At 39.7% G+C, this 17,575-nt stretch overlaps 13 protein-coding genes and 1 non-coding gene across 14 annotated transcripts; 6 read left to right on the top strand and 8 right to left on the bottom strand.

Annotated features, from left to right (window-relative positions):
- Window positions 1-35: 35 nt before the first annotated feature.
- Eint_100510 (cAMP-dependent protein kinase) lies at window positions 36-1,046 on the top strand (the record flags this gene model as incomplete). The annotated part of the gene is made up of 1 exon (XM_003073691.1): window positions 36-1,046. One exon carries the CDS (start codon window positions 36-38, stop codon window positions 1,044-1,046), a length of 1,011 nt encoding a protein of 336 aa, XP_003073737.1.
- Window positions 1,047-1,100: 54 nt separating this feature from the next.
- Eint_100500 (putative short chain oxidoreductase) lies at window positions 1,101-1,811 on the bottom strand (the record flags this gene model as incomplete). Its single annotated transcript, XM_003073690.1, has 1 exon — window positions 1,101-1,811. The coding sequence occupies one exon, from the start codon at window positions 1,809-1,811 to the stop codon at window positions 1,101-1,103; it is 711 nt and encodes a 236-aa protein (XP_003073736.1).
- Window positions 1,812-1,854: 43 nt separating this feature from the next.
- Window positions 1,855-2,559, top strand: Eint_100490 (proteasome alpha subunit C6; the record flags this gene model as incomplete). Its single annotated transcript, XM_003073689.1, has 1 exon — window positions 1,855-2,559. One exon carries the CDS (start codon window positions 1,855-1,857, stop codon window positions 2,557-2,559), a length of 705 nt encoding a protein of 234 aa, XP_003073735.1.
- A 268-nt stretch (window positions 2,560-2,827) lies between these two features.
- On the top strand, window positions 2,828-4,486 carry Eint_100480 (ATP/ADP translocase; the record flags this gene model as incomplete). The annotated part of the gene is made up of 1 exon (XM_003073688.1): window positions 2,828-4,486. The coding sequence occupies one exon, from the start codon at window positions 2,828-2,830 to the stop codon at window positions 4,484-4,486; it is 1,659 nt and encodes a 552-aa protein (XP_003073734.1).
- A 103-nt stretch (window positions 4,487-4,589) lies between these two features.
- Window positions 4,590-5,501, bottom strand: Eint_100470 (uracyl-DNA glycosylase; the record flags this gene model as incomplete). The annotated part of the gene is made up of 1 exon (XM_003073687.2): window positions 4,590-5,501. The coding sequence occupies one exon, from the start codon at window positions 5,499-5,501 to the stop codon at window positions 4,590-4,592; it is 912 nt and encodes a 303-aa protein (XP_003073733.2).
- A 319-nt stretch (window positions 5,502-5,820) lies between these two features.
- On the top strand, window positions 5,821-7,452 carry Eint_100460 (ATP/ADP translocase; the record flags this gene model as incomplete). The annotated part of the gene is made up of 1 exon (XM_003073686.1): window positions 5,821-7,452. One exon carries the CDS (start codon window positions 5,821-5,823, stop codon window positions 7,450-7,452), a length of 1,632 nt encoding a protein of 543 aa, XP_003073732.1.
- A 217-nt stretch (window positions 7,453-7,669) lies between these two features.
- Window positions 7,670-8,815, top strand: Eint_100450 (3-hydroxy-3-methylglutaryl-CoA synthase 2; the record flags this gene model as incomplete). Its single annotated transcript, XM_003073685.1, has 1 exon — window positions 7,670-8,815. One exon carries the CDS (start codon window positions 7,670-7,672, stop codon window positions 8,813-8,815), a length of 1,146 nt encoding a protein of 381 aa, XP_003073731.1.
- A 55-nt stretch (window positions 8,816-8,870) lies between these two features.
- Eint_100440 (uncharacterized protein) lies at window positions 8,871-12,050 on the top strand (the record flags this gene model as incomplete). The annotated part of the gene is made up of 1 exon (XM_003073684.1): window positions 8,871-12,050. The coding sequence occupies one exon, from the start codon at window positions 8,871-8,873 to the stop codon at window positions 12,048-12,050; it is 3,180 nt and encodes a 1,059-aa protein (XP_003073730.1).
- Window positions 12,051-12,118: 68 nt separating this feature from the next.
- Eint_100430 (putative metal-binding protein) lies at window positions 12,119-12,898 on the bottom strand (the record flags this gene model as incomplete). The annotated part of the gene is made up of 1 exon (XM_003073683.1): window positions 12,119-12,898. The coding sequence occupies one exon, from the start codon at window positions 12,896-12,898 to the stop codon at window positions 12,119-12,121; it is 780 nt and encodes a 259-aa protein (XP_003073729.1).
- Window positions 12,899-12,947: 49 nt separating this feature from the next.
- Eint_100420 (HIT bis 5'-adenosyl triphosphatase) lies at window positions 12,948-13,415 on the bottom strand (the record flags this gene model as incomplete). The annotated part of the gene is made up of 1 exon (XM_003073682.1): window positions 12,948-13,415. The coding sequence occupies one exon, from the start codon at window positions 13,413-13,415 to the stop codon at window positions 12,948-12,950; it is 468 nt and encodes a 155-aa protein (XP_003073728.1).
- Window positions 13,416-13,504: 89 nt separating this feature from the next.
- On the bottom strand, window positions 13,505-13,575 carry Eint_100410. Its single transcript has one exon. It is a non-coding gene; the product is annotated as a tRNA-Pro (tRNA).
- An 85-nt stretch (window positions 13,576-13,660) lies between these two features.
- On the bottom strand, window positions 13,661-15,538 carry Eint_100400 (uncharacterized protein; the record flags this gene model as incomplete). Its single annotated transcript, XM_003073681.2, has 1 exon — window positions 13,661-15,538. The coding sequence occupies one exon, from the start codon at window positions 15,536-15,538 to the stop codon at window positions 13,661-13,663; it is 1,878 nt and encodes a 625-aa protein (XP_003073727.2).
- A 221-nt stretch (window positions 15,539-15,759) lies between these two features.
- Eint_100390 (ATP-dependent RNA helicase) lies at window positions 15,760-16,962 on the bottom strand (the record flags this gene model as incomplete). Its single annotated transcript, XM_003073680.1, has 1 exon — window positions 15,760-16,962. One exon carries the CDS (start codon window positions 16,960-16,962, stop codon window positions 15,760-15,762), a length of 1,203 nt encoding a protein of 400 aa, XP_003073726.1.
- An 85-nt stretch (window positions 16,963-17,047) lies between these two features.
- Window positions 17,048-17,470, bottom strand: Eint_100380 (uncharacterized protein; the record flags this gene model as incomplete). The annotated part of the gene is made up of 1 exon (XM_003073679.1): window positions 17,048-17,470. One exon carries the CDS (start codon window positions 17,468-17,470, stop codon window positions 17,048-17,050), a length of 423 nt encoding a protein of 140 aa, XP_003073725.1.
- Between the last annotated feature and the right edge of the window lie 105 nt (window positions 17,471-17,575).

The following is a 17,575-nucleotide window of genomic DNA, read 5'->3' as shown; positions in this document are numbered from 1 at the left end:
GATCCTTCAAAATCAATAGGGAAATACCCATCGAAATGATAGGAAAGAAAGACATAATGTGTATTGAGAAAACGGGGCTTGGGCCGTTTTGGGAAGAGTTTCTTGTGTTTATAGACGTTGGAGAAGTGGTTGGAGGGCTTTATGGCCTTCGGGTTATGAAGAAGAAAAAAATAATAGGATATGGAGAGCAAGAGATGGTACAAGATGAATATTACGTTCGATCGAGGATACGGCATCCATTTCTCATCAACACAATATGTGGATTTCAAGATTACGAACATTTGTTTCTACTTTCAGAACAGTCACAGAACTATCTTGTCAATTTGATCAGTTCCGAGGAAAGACTTTCACCAAAAGTATCCAGGTTTTATATGGCAGAGATTCTTCTAGCGGTTCAGTACTTACATTCTAAAGGGCTTTCATATGGGTTTCTGTCTCCAAGGAGTATGATGATAGGTGACGACGGGCATGTGAAGCTGAAATACGATTTTTTGAACAGAATAGATTGTGGAATAGGGGATCTTGAGCAGAACGTAGAGTACGCATCCCTAGATTATGTAGAGAGTGGGGAAATCGGCCCTGTGTCCGACTACTGGTCGATGGGAATGGTACTATACCACATGCTTTCTGGAACTACGCCATTTGCAGCACCTGATATGGCCTCGACAGTTGAAAGAATCAGGAAGAATAGAATTAAGTTTCCGGAATTTTTTGATAAGAATGCCCGGGACTTAGTATCGAAGCTTCTTGTTGTTTCTCCCAAGGACAGACTTGGATATAGGGAGAGAGATTGTATGGCTATCAGAAAACATCCTTTCTTCGAGGGGATAGAATGGCAAGAAGTTTTTCAGAAAAAGTCCAAACCTCCATTTCTGTTCAACATCGCAAGGAAAGAATGTTTCTCAAGGCCTGCAAATCTCAGAATCCTCTATACAACTGATTATCTCCCTGATCAAAAAAACGGATATGGCCAGACGTTCAGAGGATATGGAACCATATATTCTTCAGAGGTCTATAGAAAGATATGGAGATATGGCTACATTTGATGGGGTTCTTGATTGACTTTCTGTAACATCCGATGGAAATGCGAAAGATAAGGTTTATTCGCTCTTTCTTTTGGTTATGTAGAAAACCCTTTCCAGAAACCTGGAAAGGATGTCTTGAAGAAACATAGGGATCATTTTTGATAGTAAAGTGATGGGCTTGAATATCCAGAGGATGAAATCTTCTCTTGTACCATTCTCTATGTCTCTCAGAAGTCTTTGAGCTACATAATTTGCATCAAGCGTCCATATGTCTTTGATCTCGCTGAACAACGAGGTATTTATCTTGTAAGGGTAGATGATTATAGTGTCTTTTCCTTCTCTCCTCAACGACTGATTCAGTGTGTGAATGAACGACTTAGAAGCACAATACATGGAATATCCCGGAAGTCCTTGTTGTGACAATATAGAATTAACAAAAACAAACTTCTTGTAGCTAATGTTTTTCAGAAGCCATAGATGTAGCTCCACATTCAACTTTAGCATATCTGTGACTTCTTTGTATTCCATTTCATCAAACCCTTTATTGCCCACACTTGTCCCAAGGTTTGATATTACGATATCAAACGGAATTGCAATGGCGGGTCTTTCCTTCAGTAGGTCCATCTGATAATACTTTACGTTTTTGTGGGAAAAAGGCTGAGGAGACCTCCCAAATACATGGACATAGCATCCCTTCTTTGCAAGCTCCTTTGTGATTTCCAATCCAAGTCCTCTACTTCCTCCAGTGACACAGACAGTTTTTCCTTCAAGGTTTATTTTTCCCATAGAAAGGTTGTTTAGAATTATTAAAAATATATGACATCCCTAAATGACAACACAGGAAGAGATCTCAAACATCTTTAATAGTGATGGGAAGTTATTGCAAATCGAATATGGTCTTGAGGCTGTGAATAACTCCTTACCTATTGTCACAGCTAAATCCAAGAGCATGATAGTTTGTGCTTCGAAAAAGATCCCACGAGACAAGCTCGAGGAGTCTGAGTCTTCAAGCTTCTTCAGAGTCTCCGGGAAATGTTATGTGGGGATTACCGGGCTTTCTGGAGACGTCGATTATGTTATAAAAAGGATTAAGATGGTTGCAAACCAAAAGACGTTTTCGTTTGGAATGGAAGTGACACCGGATATCCTATGCAGGTGCTTTGCTGATAAGATTCAGCAGTTGATCCAGAGCTCGGAAGAAAGATCTCCAGCATTCAATGCATCTATATTTGGATTTGACGGGAAAAAGCCTATGATATACCAGACAGACATGTCTGGGATTTCGTATCCCTGCTATGCCACTGCAGCTGGAGAGAAACACGGAAAGATGACCAAGTTCATTGAGAAAAACCATCATGGAGATATGGAGGACAAAGAACTTTTCGAGCTAGCAATTGGAGCTCTGCTGGAGTCGATTGGAACCGACTCTGGATACTCGGAAATTGAAGTGGCTTATCTAAGGGCAGGGCAGGATCTATGCCATCTATCTGGAAAAGATATTGATAAGATCCTCCAGGACATAGCAGAGAAATAAAATCATTTCTTGTAATATTCAAGTTCCTCCTATTTGATTGGGAAGTACATATAAGCCCGGTATAGCATATGAGATGGTAGGGTAAAGAGGATTGAATTTAAACATCTGGGAGATGGAAATAGGAATTAGAATGGCACGGAATATGGGGAAGGAGAAGAATATGCAAGGCTCAACGGATTTTTTTGGTTCCCCCTGGTCTTGAAAAGTCTGAGATCAAGCAAATTTTTACATCTCCTATATAAAAAAAGAAAAAATAAGCCCCAAAGGAATGAGTGAAATCGGATTTTCTGCTCCGGTAGATGAACACAGACCTCTCTTGACGGAAGACGAGGTTGAGGCACAAGCACTGTCATCAACAACATGGCCTCTGAGTAGAATTAGAATAGCAAGATGCGAATGGAAGCTTTGGAGTACTTTAGCATTTATCTTTGGATCTGCAGCTTATATTTATTCATTTTCAAGGGTGATGAAGGATTCGTTCGTTCTATCACGCCAACTGCCTGTTGCTATTTCATTTCTTAAGACATGTTTTGTTCTTCCCATGTCGGTTATTGCTACTGGGGTTGTTCAGAAGCTTCTAGTGACGCGCACAATTTCGAAAGTATTCGATTATACTTTGATTGCGTTTGCATTTCTGTATACTCTTATAGGAACAGTTCTTCTTCCTTTTGCCAGTAAGATTCAACCGGGATTCTATTTGTCTCGAGATATCTTTGCAGACGACAAAATGTTATACAAAGGATTTGAGTTTCTTTTTGCAATCTTTTTGATATTCAATGAATGGACCACAAGCTTTGTCTATGTATGTGCAGAACTGTTTGGATCATTGATAGTGCAGTTTATGTTCCTCTCGTTTGCAAATGAGGCTCTGACCATCCGCCAATCGACCAGGATGATGCCATTGTTCTATGTGGTTTCAAACATCCTGCTTCTTCTGTCGTCAGAATCGACAGCTCTCTACTCAAGAAGAGTCAAGATGTGGGACTACAAGACAACATGCTTAGTAACAAATTCATTCTTTGTCATATTTGGAGTTCTGATAGCAATTACATATCTTATGAAGAAATATGCAGAAAACAGAATTCTTAAGAAACAACTGTTTATCCGAACAGAGGGAATTAAAAAGAAAGGACGAAAGCCTACAACTAGCTTTTCAGAAAGTATAAAGCTTATGGCACAATCGAAGTTCCTAGTTGCAATGGTTCTTAACGCCCTTTTTTATTATGCAGGAACCAATCTCATTGAGTCTTCATGGAAGAACGGTATAAGTGTTGCAGCAGATGCAAAGAACATGGAAAAGAGAGCATATTCTGCCTCTATTGTGTCTGGAGAGCAGAGGGTTGTTGGAGCCTTGGTTGCAATAATATTACTGACACCCATATCCACCCTTGTCCAGACACATGGATGGATAACAATGGCTATTGTTCCACCACTAGTTACACTAGTATCTTCTATGGTGATATTTGGATCAGCATACTTCAACTATCCAAACTATCCAAGTGGAAGAGAAGGAGTGATCCTCTCTTCTCTAGTCAAAGGATATCAACCAAACTTCTTCTTGGAATGCAACATGGGTATTTACTGTGTAAGTGGAATGAAGATTGCCAAGTATGCCTTCTACGACATTTCAAAAGAGGCTATTTCGCTTCAAATCGATCCTATATACAGACCTAAGCTGAAGGCTGTTTATGATGGACTTTGTGGTAAGCTTGGGAAATCAATAGGATCTCTCTATGCTATGTTTTGGTCATTGATGGGATACAATGACGTAAGAGCTGCAGCACCGATTACTCTTGGTATTTGGCTGATAATATCTCCTGTCTGGGTATACTCGGTTCTATATCTGAATAGAAAGTACAACCAATCTATTCAGACTTCGTCTCCAATTGATCTTGATCTTTTCTCTGGGAAGAAGGATCTCGAATAAAATTAAATCAGTCCAGTCCATTAGTCCCAGTGTTGTTTTTGTGTTCTTCTGTAGAAAACGGATAGGGAACCTTATTTTAATTTGGGTTAAGAAGTCTTTGCTTCTATATCTGCCACTTGATGGGGGACTTTCCATGCTCCCTAAGATATTTGTTGGCTTTAGAGAAATGCTTGCAGCCAAAGAAGTGGTTGGAGCTAAGAGGGCTTGGGTGCCCACAGCATAGCACTAGATGCTTATTCTTATTAATGAATTTTCCCTTTGCCTGTGCATGGCGTCCCCATAACATAAACACGACATTGGTGCATTTCTCGTTTATAATCTGGAGTATCCTACTTGTAAACTCCCGCCACCCGATTCCTGCATGCGAATTTGCCTGGTTTTTGGTGACTGTAAGAACATCGTTCAGCAGGAGAACCCCATTCTCTGCCCATTTTGTCAAATCTCCATGAGAGGGAATCTCGAATCCTTCAATGTCAGTGCTGGCCTCTAAATATATGTTCCTGAGACTGGGGGGAATGGAAACCCCAAGGGGGACAGAAAAGGACAGCCCCATTGCTTGTTGGTCGTTATGGTAAGGATCCTGCCCCATTATAACAACCTTTGTGTTTTCCAGTGGAAAAAACTTCGAAAATGTGAATATCTTGTCGATAGGAGGCAGGTGGTTTTTGTTTTTATGAAGAAACCTCTTGATTCCTCTAAAGTAGTCTTTTCCAAACTCGGACTTCAGATATACTCTCCATTTTGGGTCGATCTTCTCCTCTAACTTACAATACTCGCATGGATTGATGCATCCCTCACAAACCCAGTCTACTTTCCGGCCGCTACTAATTTCCGAAGCTGTTGTCTTTCTTTTGGAAAACATATCGTCCAGGCTCAACTGTCTCTTTCCAAGACTACCTTTTCCTGATGAAAGAGGGGAACTCCCTTCAAAAACCTTCTCATTGCGCACATCTACTTTTCCCAAGTCCCGGCTAAAGCATACATGTCCTTCTTCTTTTTCTTGTTCCGTCTTCATTTTATCAGGATGGACATTTCTCGGATTAAAATATCCTGAACATAGATAGATGGTCTTATACCCAGCACCTGGGTAACGTTAAAATCTTTGTTTCTTGAGACTACAAGAAATTTTCCATTGCACTACTATCGGAAACTCTAGAAGCAAGTGCCAAAGACTATTATTAAGTAGCCATATAAAGCAATTACTTTATTTGAAAGAACAAATTAAATTGGAGGCTCTCCAATCCCAAGATAAGCGGCCCTTGTCCAAATTCAAGCCCATCCAGAGAATCTTTCGATTTTTAATCAATTTTTATTAACGGCTTGCACAACCCTAAATGAGCTATATTCAGCCATCAACATCTCCTAAGAACTCTTGCCTCTTTAGAACAGAAGAGGAGCTGGAAGAGGAGGTCTACAAGAAGACAGGGTTCTTCAAACACATAAGAATAGCAAGAAACGAGTGGCCCAGGGTTCTCTACTTGTCACTTCTATTCGGAGTTATAACAATGGTGCATACGATAATGGGAAACTTAAGAGAAATGGTCCTTATGGGAAGACAAGATCCCATGTCCATGTTTTTCATCAAGTCGATTTTTCTTCCTCCTTGTTCTCTGATTTTTGTCTGGGCCATTCACTTTGGGCTGAACTTCTTCAACCCATCCAAAATGTTCGATATCACTCTGATTCTCTTCTCCGGGTGCTATTTTTTCTTTGGACTGGTCATGTGGCCATTTAAAGCATATATACAAAAAGACTTTTACTGGTCAAGAGACATCTTCGGAGACGGAAAAATGGAGTCTTTAAGAATTCACTTCTTATATCCTGTGTTTTTAGTTTTCAACGAATGGACATCTTCATTTCTCTTTCTGTGTTCGGAAATGTGGGGAGCTCTTGTGGTGTCGTACTTCTTCAACGTCTTTACAAACGAGATTTCAACAAGAAGGCAATCCCAGAGATACATAACAGTCTATAACATATCAAATGCAATTTCGATCTTTCTGTCTGCTGTTTTTACATTGATATTCAACAGGTGGAGAGATAGCGTTGTGTTTGAGACGAAGGAGCTAGGATTTGAAATACTAATTTTACTGCTGGCTTTTGGAGTGATTGGGGTTCTTGTATTGAAGAAGTACATAGAAAAGAAAATCCTCCCTGTGCCTGTGTTTCTTATTAAGGAAATAAAAGAGACGCCCGTGAAACAAAAGGAACTCAAACTAAAAGAAGCTGGGAAGAGCTTATCCAAATCAAAGTTACTTGTAGCTATATCCTTAAACGTGCTTCTTTATGGAGTGTCTTCTACACTAATAGAAGCAACATTCAAAAGTGGATTGGCAGCAGGAGCAAAATATACAAACAACTCGAAGGAAACATTCTCAAACTTCTATAATGGTTCGGAGCAGATAATTATTGCGATGACTCTTCTTATTGTCATCAACACCCCCTATTCTGCTTTGATTAAGATGGGGTATTGGAAGTATGTGGCTTCGATTCCCATAGCTGTGGTTGTGTTCTCGTTCTTTTCTGTGTTTCTTATTGCCTTCTACAACGTAGGAGTGTATTCGGGGAAGAGTGGACTATTTAAGTCCTTTTTCAAAGGAAAGCAACCTGTATTTTTTCTTGAAAACACCCTTGGACTTATAACAAATGCATCTTTAAAGATAGGGAAGTACCTTGGAGCAGATGTTTCGAAGGAGGCGATCTCAATGCAAATAGATCCTCTATACAGGGCAAAGTACAAGGCCATTTACGATGGACTTTGTGGAAAACTTGGAAAGTCCTTGGGATCTGTAATGTGCACTGTCATGACGGGGATATGGGATATAACCGACATCCGTATTGTCTCGGGTGTGTTGGGATTACTGGTTGGAATCATAATTGTGATTTGGTGTTTCATCGTGAAATACCTGAACGGAAAGTTTCAGACGTCGGTTGAGAAAAATACCTACATTGAGTTAGACGAGTTCTAGAAGTGTATGATATGCTTCCAGTTGTATTTATATTCATAGAATATAAACAGAAAATGGCAGCATACAAATACGAAGGACGTTCCACAACTTTTACTAAAAACATTATTATAGCAAACAAGTATTTCTCTTGCCTCTTCAAAAGCCTTTCTCATTTTAATTCCACCGTAAAACCGTAAATGAAGACCTTATTGAAATACAGAATGGCCCTACCCCGAAGATGCCGGCAAAGAATATGTTTGGGATTGTAGGACTTGAATACCAACTTCCTTCTCTCTACATCGACCAGGAGGAGGTTGCTAATAACATTGACTTCGAAGTTGACAAAATCAAAATAGGGCTAGGATTGGAACAGATGGGGGTTCCATCTAGAAGGGAAGATTCCATTTCTCTTGCTCTGAATGCAGTGAGTAAACTCATGAAAAAGTATAAACTGAGTCCCCAAAGCGTTGGGAGACTTGAAGTCGGAACCGAAAGCAATCCGGATGGATCCAAGTCCATCAAGTCGTACCTTACAGACCTATTCCCGGGAAACACATCGATATGCGGTTGTGATAGTGTACATGCCTGCTACAGTGCAACAAATGCACTATTAAATGCAGTTTCATGGATGGAATCATCCTTATGGGATGGAAGGCTTGCAATAGTTGTTGCTACCGATGTAGCCATGTATAAAGATAAACGTTGCCAGCCTACAGGAGGGGCAGGGGCAGTTGCAATCCTGGTGGGGCCAAATAGCATCTACAGAATCGTTCCATCAAGCATCATTCACTACTTTACAAACCAATTTGACTTTATGAAGCCTAGGAAGACGCATCCATTTCCAGTTGTTAAGGGAAAGGAATCAATAGAGAACTATAGGACTGCATTTGAGGTGTGCTATGGGAAGTTTAGGGAGAAGATGGGGGATGAAACCTTTGATTATATTGTACTCCACTCTCCATACACAAGACTCCCTGAAAAGATGTGTGTTGCAAACCACATAGATAGAAAGAAGTTTCTAAAATCCTTGGAAGCATCCAGAAAGAACGGAAACGCATATTCGGCTTCTTTGTATCTTTCGTTAATCTCTTTGCTTGACGGACACGATGGAAAGATTGGGGAGAAGATTTTAATGTTCTCCTATGGATCTGGAACATGCAGCTCGATGTTTTGCTTGGAAAGAATCTCCCAGGGATGTATTGTCACGGGATTTGAAAAAAGATTATTAGAAAGAAGAAAAATATTGTACCCGGAGTTTGTGAAACTTGTTGAGGAGCCGGTGCCACAAGACAACTATGAGCCCCGGGAAGGAGTATCATTGCCCGGATACTATTTGAAGAGAATTTCCTCGTTTGAGAGACATTATGAATGTTTGATGGAATAAATTCCCTATCTTGGATATGCTCAAAGGATGTTATTATTTTATACCAAAAGCCCTCATGTCGCTAAAAGATCAGTTGCTGAGGCTGAAGAAATGCAGAAGAGCTGCTCACTCTGAGATGAAGGGAAGAGTGAGATTTGGAGATACAGAGGACATGGACGAAGAAACAATTCTTGAACTGATTCCAATCCAAACACCATACACAAAAACCAAAAGCCTATTTTTTGACCGACAGAGGCAGACAGAGGAGGAGGAGAGAAAGTTTAACAGGGGATTTTCGGAGTTTTTGAAAGAATTGGTCAGATATGGGAATGTAAAGGATATCGAATATTTGTTTGAATATCTTGTCCGAAGATATATGTGTGACACTTTCAACCCAAAGGAGATGATTTTCTTTCTTCTTCCATTTAAGAAGTACTATGGCCAGGTTTTATGCATAAGTCAGAGATCTGATTTCAACTACTTCTCAATTCAACCAACCTATTCGTATCAGTTTATTGGGAATCTTTGTTTGAGAGAGAAGCACTTTTTTGATTTCTTTGTAGGATATTTTGAGCATTTCAAGTATATCCAAGACTTTTGTCTTGATGTAACTGGATATATAGTTTCAGGGATTAAGAATACAGACAAAGACTTTTCCATGCAGTTCTATGAGATGATATCCCATCTCACCAAGTCTGGAGAAAGTGATGCAGCAGTCAAGATTTTCTTCGAAATAAGAGACCATGTCGAGGGAGTTCTTGATGAGTTTGTTGAGTTGTTGGAGCCCTATTTTGCCAAGGAATATCTGATGTCAAGAAAGCTTGAAGAGGTAAGTCATAAAGAGGATATTCCCCATGAAGAAAGTGCACTTTTTAGGAAGATATATGATAGTGGGAACGACAGACAGATTCTGAGAGACAGCAGCAGATATAAAGACTATGTGATGTGGCTCCATAGAGAAGAACTATCTTTGAAGTCGATCAATGAGATAGAGATCGGAGCTCTGAAGACTCTTTGTGGAATTGAAGAAAAGAATCTCGATGGGGAAATCTTTGACTATATCAATCTGTTTAGGGAGTTGGAAGACAAGAAGGGTCTTGTCAAGCTTCTTAGTCAGAGGTTTCCTAAGAATGTCTCAACACTTATTCCGCACATGGGAGATGCCGACAAAGCATATCTTTCAGAACAGTCTCCGTGGTTATGGGAAAGTCTTATAACCGAAGGAAATTACAGCATAGTTGTGATGAACATGCCCCGGAAGATGGTAGAGAATGATCTGATGAAGATTATGAAAACCTGCTTGAAGTATGTGAAATATGATGGAAATGTCTTTGTGGACTACCTTGATGAGAAAGTACTTTTTTCATTGATGGACGAATGCCAAGAAAATGTCTTTGTGAAAAACATCATCGACACAGCCAAGCTCATGAACATAGATCTGGCAACTATAATTATCCAAAAGGAATTTTACACCAACCCGGCCTATCTGAACTATCTCTCTGAAAAGGCCAGAGGTTTTGAAGTAGAGATGAGCAGAAGACTACTGAAGAAGGCCATGGAGTTCTCATCTAAGGCACATATGGATGCACTGTGTGGGTATTTACAGCAGGTGAAGGATGAAGAACTCATAAACGATGTCTTCGGATGGTTGATAGATAAGATGTGGTTTTATCCGGCTTTTTACTCAGGACTGAGGATTCATCTTGAGGTTGTGAGTAAAGAAAACTGCGAAAAGATTCTGAGCACAAAAGGATTTTCAAAAGACAATTACGATGTGGTTGATAGACTATACAGATATAAAGAAGAGGTGATTGACGAGTGTCTTGTGGAAAGACACCATGATGCTCTTTTATCTCTGTGTAGAAAGTACGGGTTTTGTAAGATTCTTGGAAATAGAAGGAATGAACATGTGGTAGACTTCATTGAAACAACATCCAAACAAAACTTGCTTCCTAAAGATGAGGAGGATTTTATCCGATATTCTTCTTCTCTGGTCGAGTTTGGAGGAGAAAGAATAGTCAAAGCACTATTTCAAAGTAAGTACATTCCTCATCTTATCAAATGCACTACGATAAGAGAATGGAATGTTATAAAGGTCATTGTTTCCGAACTAGTTCTGCAATATGATAAGTACCGGCAATTCTGCTTTGACTACTTTCTTGGCAACTTTTCTGATTTCAAAGGTGATCTCGATCTCTTCGAGACAATTGTGGAAGATGAAGCCTCCATAGACTACCAAAAACTCATGGATGTAGCCAAGAATTCGGATTATAGTTTCCGAAGTAGCCTTTTTGATATTCTTCTGAGGAAACTTCCATTCGATTCCTTGCAGTTTGTACCTATGATTGCACCCTGCATGATAGAACATAAGAAGGAGTCTGTCAGAATACTCTTTGAGAAGCATAAAAACATCATGGGACCTTACGTTAAAGACATTCTCCAGAAATTTCCTGAGCTGCAAGATTGCATGCTCGAAATTGATTCACGATACCTCCTGACAGGAGCAATAAAGGCATACGTAGACGCTCCAGACGAACATCATCTTGACTTCATGCACAAGGTACTTGATACCTCGGGACTTTCGGTTTCACCGTCTGTACTCATAAAGGTTGTGAAGTTCCTTGGCTCAAATGTCTCGAAGTTGAAAGGCAAGCTTCTTACGAAGTTCTTTGAGGTTTATCTAAAGGTAAACCCTGAGGCAGACGAAGAGATCCAATCTCTTCTAAGGATCATCTACGAAAGAAATAGATGCGTTTTCTTCCAAGTATCCCAGGCATCTTTTTCTCTTTGCTTTAAAATCTTCAAGCCATATGCAGATGTCATGGTTAAGCTGGTCGAAGAGAAGGATAAAGATGCGATATCATTTATAACCGATTATCTATACTGGGATTCGGAGTATGGTCTTCCTCACAGAAAGATGTTTGAAATTCTCTTTTTGTTTTACTGTGATGATCCGGATGTTCTGTATGCAAGGTGTATTGGTAGCATCCTTAGACACAATCCAAAAGAAATCGAGGATGCCAACGATCTAATACTCAACAGTATGAAAGGAGACAAGACAGTTATTATTCTGAAATTACTTCAAGTTCTATACCAAAAGGTCTATCACTTCAAGAAATGCCTTGTCAAAAGCTCTCCGTACTTTGCACTTGTCGTGGATAGCACCCGAAAAGAGATTTCAAGTGCAGCTAGAAAACTACTTAGTATAATCGAAAGAAAACATAACAAGAGCGGGTATCAGCTTCTTCAGCTGTAGGCACCGTTAAGTATCGTCTTGGGCTATTCCCAAGTAAGATTCCAAAAATCAATAAATTAACAGCAATTTTACTTTTCTGTTACAAATGAAATTCCATATCCTAGGGCAGTTATTCCAACTGCGCCTAATGTTACTGCATCCCATATAAGCTTAGAATAGAAATTGTTTATGTTCTTATTTTCTTCCAGAAGCTTGTCCGTTTCTTTGATTCCTACCTTCATTGCCTCCTTTTTCTCCAAACTCTTCCCATTTGCAGATACCAACATTGTCTTATAAAAGTACCTAATCTCGTATTTCTTTTCGTTTACTTCAAGTAAAAGAACATTCTTGTTTCGAAAATGAAGGTTCATATATGAGTAGATTAGAGCTCTGTGGGTGAATTCCTCTTGCTCAATTTCGTTGTAGAACAGCTTTCTTACAGAAGAATCATTTTTTCTACAGCATTCTGGGAGATCTCGATCATTTACAAGGAAAAAGAAATCGGAAAGAAGCAGACCCCCTTCTCTAGGCCGAAGTTTGAGATCTAGCATGGTTCTGAACTCGCAGTTGTGGCATGACCAGCAGTCTATCAACTCTTCCCATCCCTCCTGGGGAAGAAGATTCAATGATTTATGAGTTATCTCGTTTCCATGGGAACATCTAAATTCACTTGGGAGAGCAGACTTCTCCTCATTTCCCTCAGACCACATAAAACTATCTTCTAATACACTGACAGAGGCTACTTTTACTTCACCATGGTCTTCTTCATACAGGAAGTCAAGATCTACATATCCCTTGAACTTGGAGAAGACTTCTCTATCGACCAGATATAAAAAGCCTTTTCTGGTATCTGGGGGAAGCTCCAACATGCGTGGGCCCTAATAAAAATCTACTTTATTGTAGAAAGCAATGGGAGAATCATTCAAAGCTGTTCTGATAATATAATCCTTCAGAGTCAAAGGCTCTCCCTATGATTTTTCTAAGCTTTGCAGCTTCCTTCTTCATCTCATCGTATTCCCTTGCCGGCCTGTCGGCAGAATCCAAAGCGCCTTTTTCGTATATATCATCGTTTCTTTCAAGATCTTTAACTACCCTGGGAACTATATGGACATGAACATGAAACACCGTCTGCCCAGCACAGGAACCATCTTGGACACCTAATGTAAATCCATCGCATAGGTCTTTGAGACCTAACATCGCAACTCTTACTGTGTTGAATAGGTCGGATGTTTCCTCATTCGTTAACTCATATATCCTCTGCTTTTTAGATATGGGAGATACAAGTATGTGAAGGGGAAGAAAAGGCCTGAGGTTTGTGAATATAAACGAATGCATTGTCTTTATGATGACATGATCGTAGGGAATTACTTTGTCTCCAAACTCCATTTATAGGGGTGACTTCCCACCGAACTAGTATTCATTTAGGTATTGTTGCGGGCGAAAAGCATACGATTCTAAGAAAATGAAAAAGCCTCGGGCGCCACCGAGAATCGAACTCGGGTCGCGTGCACCCGAAGCACGTATCGTACCACTGGACCATGGCGCCTTCCACCTGTGTCCTCGATCCCTCCCAAATCCATCTTCACTCAAAACGCTTCATCTGTTCTAATAAAAGTATTTTATTTTTAGAACTAATCACTGAATCTGTATGAGTTTAAGTACTCTATTCCCTGGCTTCTCATTTCCTTTTCTAGTATATTTACAATTTCAGCCCTTCTGCTGTATTTCTTCTTAACATCCTGGAAGTTAGACTGATGTTGTATTGCAAAAATTATCTTGACATTTTCTCCTTCAGTCCTGAAGTCTCGGATATAAATCTCCCCCGAAAATGACTTCGTAGACTCAGAAAATGTTTTTGCAATTCCATCCTTAAGCCTGAGTGCTGCATCAAATGAAGTTTTCCTACTTACTAGGATGCTGACCTCAGAAAATTGCTTTCCTGATCTTCTTATGTTATGGATCTTTGCTCTGAACAGAGTAGATGTCGGTATGAGTACTTGTCTCCCATTCACTCCAGTGAATGTGGATGATAGGAGATCAACAGAGGACACATAAAGTTCTTCCCCATCGATTACAACCCTATCTCCACAATCGTAGGGATGGTTGACTAGAAGAAATATAAAGCAATTATATATCTCCTTGACAGTATCGGAGAATATCCAACTGAAGGTAACTATTGATGGAACAATGGCCGCAAGCATCCCTTCGTAGTTGATTCCTAAGAGAATCATCACTAATATAACCCCGAAGTACATTGCAATTCCAACCAGTATTATATCTAACTTGTTTATGATAATGTCTCTAGACTGAAGAGTTCTTGATATGTCTGTCCTCTCCTTATACAAGGCTATTGCCTTGGCTTTAAGGTCCTCAAACGTTATTGGAGGATTGTCTTTATCTTTAACTTCCGAGTTGTCTGCCAGGTATGTATACACTTCTTTGTGATTGTCGGGAAAGAACTTCTCTAAATCTTCGTATATAATCGTTTGAACTTCCAGGAATCCAAATATCGACTCGGCAACCATTTCTGCAGCTTCCACCGAGTTCAGTTTTAAGTCGTTATATTTTAAATAAAACCCTGGATCGAAGTCTGGCTGGATGGTTTCTGCAAGCTCCTTCCTTTCGGACGAAGAAACCTCGGAAATTGCTGCAAGCTTCTTGAACACAAATGTCTTGTAATTGATATCCCATATTCTGTTTCTGTATTCCTTTCTTCTTATCTCTGAAATCATAAAGCACATAAAGAATTTCTCAAGAAACACAACAAATATAAAGACAGAGTACATAAGTATCATGGTGACGACTTTGTACTTATAACTTCCATCATTTTTTCCAAAATCATACGGCTGGGAGGTGATTGATGCAGCCAAAAAAATCAGAGCAGCTATTAGGGATTGCTTCCAGCACCACGACGTCGAGTTTATCACTTGAATGATCTCTATGGTGTACTCGTCAAGATCGTAGTTAAAGAAGTTTAGAACCCCAACCATGATATAGAGTATGTTACTTGCAAACAGAGAGACCACCACGTAAATCACATAACACATTGATATGAAAAGGTTGATCCGAAAAAATAAGTATGTTGGGCCTTGTCCGGTGTTCTGAAATACCTGTTTCGGGAGGTATAATACTTCCTTTCCATCTTCCAAAAACGAAAGAACTAGAGGAAAAACCATGAATAGAAATACCACAATGGTAATTTCTATTAGTCTTCTAATGACCTCGGGGATATAGGAGAACTTACTGTGCAAATAGCTGTCTATATTCCAGAAAGAAAGCTCTTCCTCTTCAAACACCTTGGCCTTTGTGAATATTATTTCATTTTCCGGCTCAACAGGAGGTGCATCAACAGCGTTGTTGGCAATGATATCGTCTATTACTCCATCATCTTTTTTTTCTTCCTTCTTTTTCTCTCCTTCTTCCTCTTTTCCAGGCCCCTCCTTATTTTCCTCCTCTTTTATCTTTTCTTCTGGTACTTCTCTTTCTGGATCAGTACCTTCGGGCGGCATTGATGTGGAACTCCAAGGAAAGTAAATACTTTCAATAATCCTTCAAGCTCTAACATGTTGATACTTGTGTCCGATGTGGTTTCATCTCTGTTTTAACCTTCTATTCACTTAAAAAGATGGAACATAGATTAGAAAACTCAAAATAAAACCTAAGCGGATATCTAATTTATTCTTCATTCTATGAGAATGTAAATACTTATCTTTATTGATAGTCCTATGCATCAATGTCTTCTATTTCTTTTTCTTTCCCCCTTGAGAATCTCCTGGGCTTCTTGGATAGTTTCTTCAACCTTCTCGCGTATTGATTCGAAGTTCTTCTTTACCGGTTTAAATTCTTCTAGACTCTTCTTCAGCACAAATTCCACTCTCTGAAGTTGTTCAACATCGTATTGAGTCACGAGCGTAATAGCTGTTCCTGCCCTTCCTGCTCTAGCAGTTCTTCCAACACGGTGAACATAGTCCTTTCCACTCTTTGGAACATCGAAGTTTATCACCAAGTCTACATGGCTTATATCCAATCCTCTGCTCCCAACATCGGTGCAAACAAGGACGCTGAACTTATTCTCCTTGAACATCCTCATGGTTTCTTCTCTTTTTTCCTGGCTCAATTCCCCATAGAGTGCTTCCGAATGGAATCCAAGCTTACTCAGCGCCAGAGACATTACTCGAGCAGTTATGCACATTGATACAAATACAATAGTAGATGCACCTGGATTCATCTCAAGGAATTCAACCAAGGCAGAACTCTTCCATTTCATTGCTGTGAAGAAATAGTATTCTTTCAAAGCAGAAACCGTTTCATATCCTTCTACTACACGAATGGTCTTGGGCTTTATAAGTATCGAACTGGACAACTTGGATATTTCATTAGACATTGTCGCCGTAAAGAGGAGTGTCTGTCTCTTCTCTCTCAAGCTTCGGATAATGGTTTCCAAATCCTCTACAAAGTCTTGTTCGAAGAATCGATCTGCCTCATCAAGCACAAGTTTCCTTATTCTTTCTGCTTTGAATGACTTGGTCTTTAGAATATGTTCAGCTATTCTTCCCGGTGTCCCAACAACAATATGAGGATGCTTGGAAAGCTGATTGGCCTGAAGATTAAAATTAGTCCCTCCAACAAGTAAGCAAACCCTCAGGCCTGTGGATCCAAACATATTAAAGCATTCGGCAATTTGCGAAGACAATTCCCTTGTTGGAGCAACCACTAGACAGAAAAAAGATCTGTTCTTCAGCAGAAGGCGTGACACTATTGGAAGAACAAATGCAAGGGTCTTTCCCGACCCCGTCTGCGAAACAGCTATAATGTCGTTTCCTCCAAGTACCATAGGAATTACCTGCTTCTGAATTTCCGTAGGCCTAGTAATTCCATTTCTTTGGCATGCTTGTACCAAAGAATCATCAATATTTAGTTCATCGAATTCCATTCTAAAATCCAAACCAAGGCTATTGAGTTTACAAAAATTTTATATTTAGACAAACGAAGATCTATCCCGTCCACCTCGGCTTATATCAGAAGAATCCTTCTTCATCTTTTTCTTCAGTAAGCTCATCATCCTCTTCATTTTCATAGAAGTTCTCTTCATAGTCGTTTTCAACATCATTACTATTCTCAGTTTCATCCGACCCATCATACTCCTCCGAAGCTGAGCTTTCAATTCCTTCAATGTCCTCCATATTCTTCTCTTTCTTTTCTCCAAATGTCCTTGAGATCTCGGGTGGCATCAGTTCCACACTTACTATCTCCTTTATCATGTCCTCTGAAAGAAGACTTTTAAAGTACTTATCGGAATACCGCTCAATTTCATTTTCACTTGCTAAATTTAGCGAATTTTGTCTTATGCGATGCTTTACAATCCTTTCCCATTCAAGAGTCCTTTTGTGTCCTAATCCATGCTCGATTTTCAAGTTGAAGGCTTTCCAATTATCATCCATTACTTGGGATTGCGAGGGAGAAATCAATTCTCTTTTGATTATCTTCGCTATGAGGTCTAGTTCTCGACTCGGCTCTCCGGTTTAATATAAACATGTCATACAAAA

The sequence above is a fragment of the Encephalitozoon intestinalis genome, chromosome X, assembly GCF_000146465.1.
Source record: "Encephalitozoon intestinalis ATCC 50506 chromosome X, complete sequence".
Taxonomy (NCBI): Eukaryota; Fungi; Microsporidia; family Unikaryonidae; genus Encephalitozoon; species Encephalitozoon intestinalis.
Note: the sequence above shows the minus strand (reverse complement) of the source record. Positions and strands in the feature narration are given on the sequence as shown.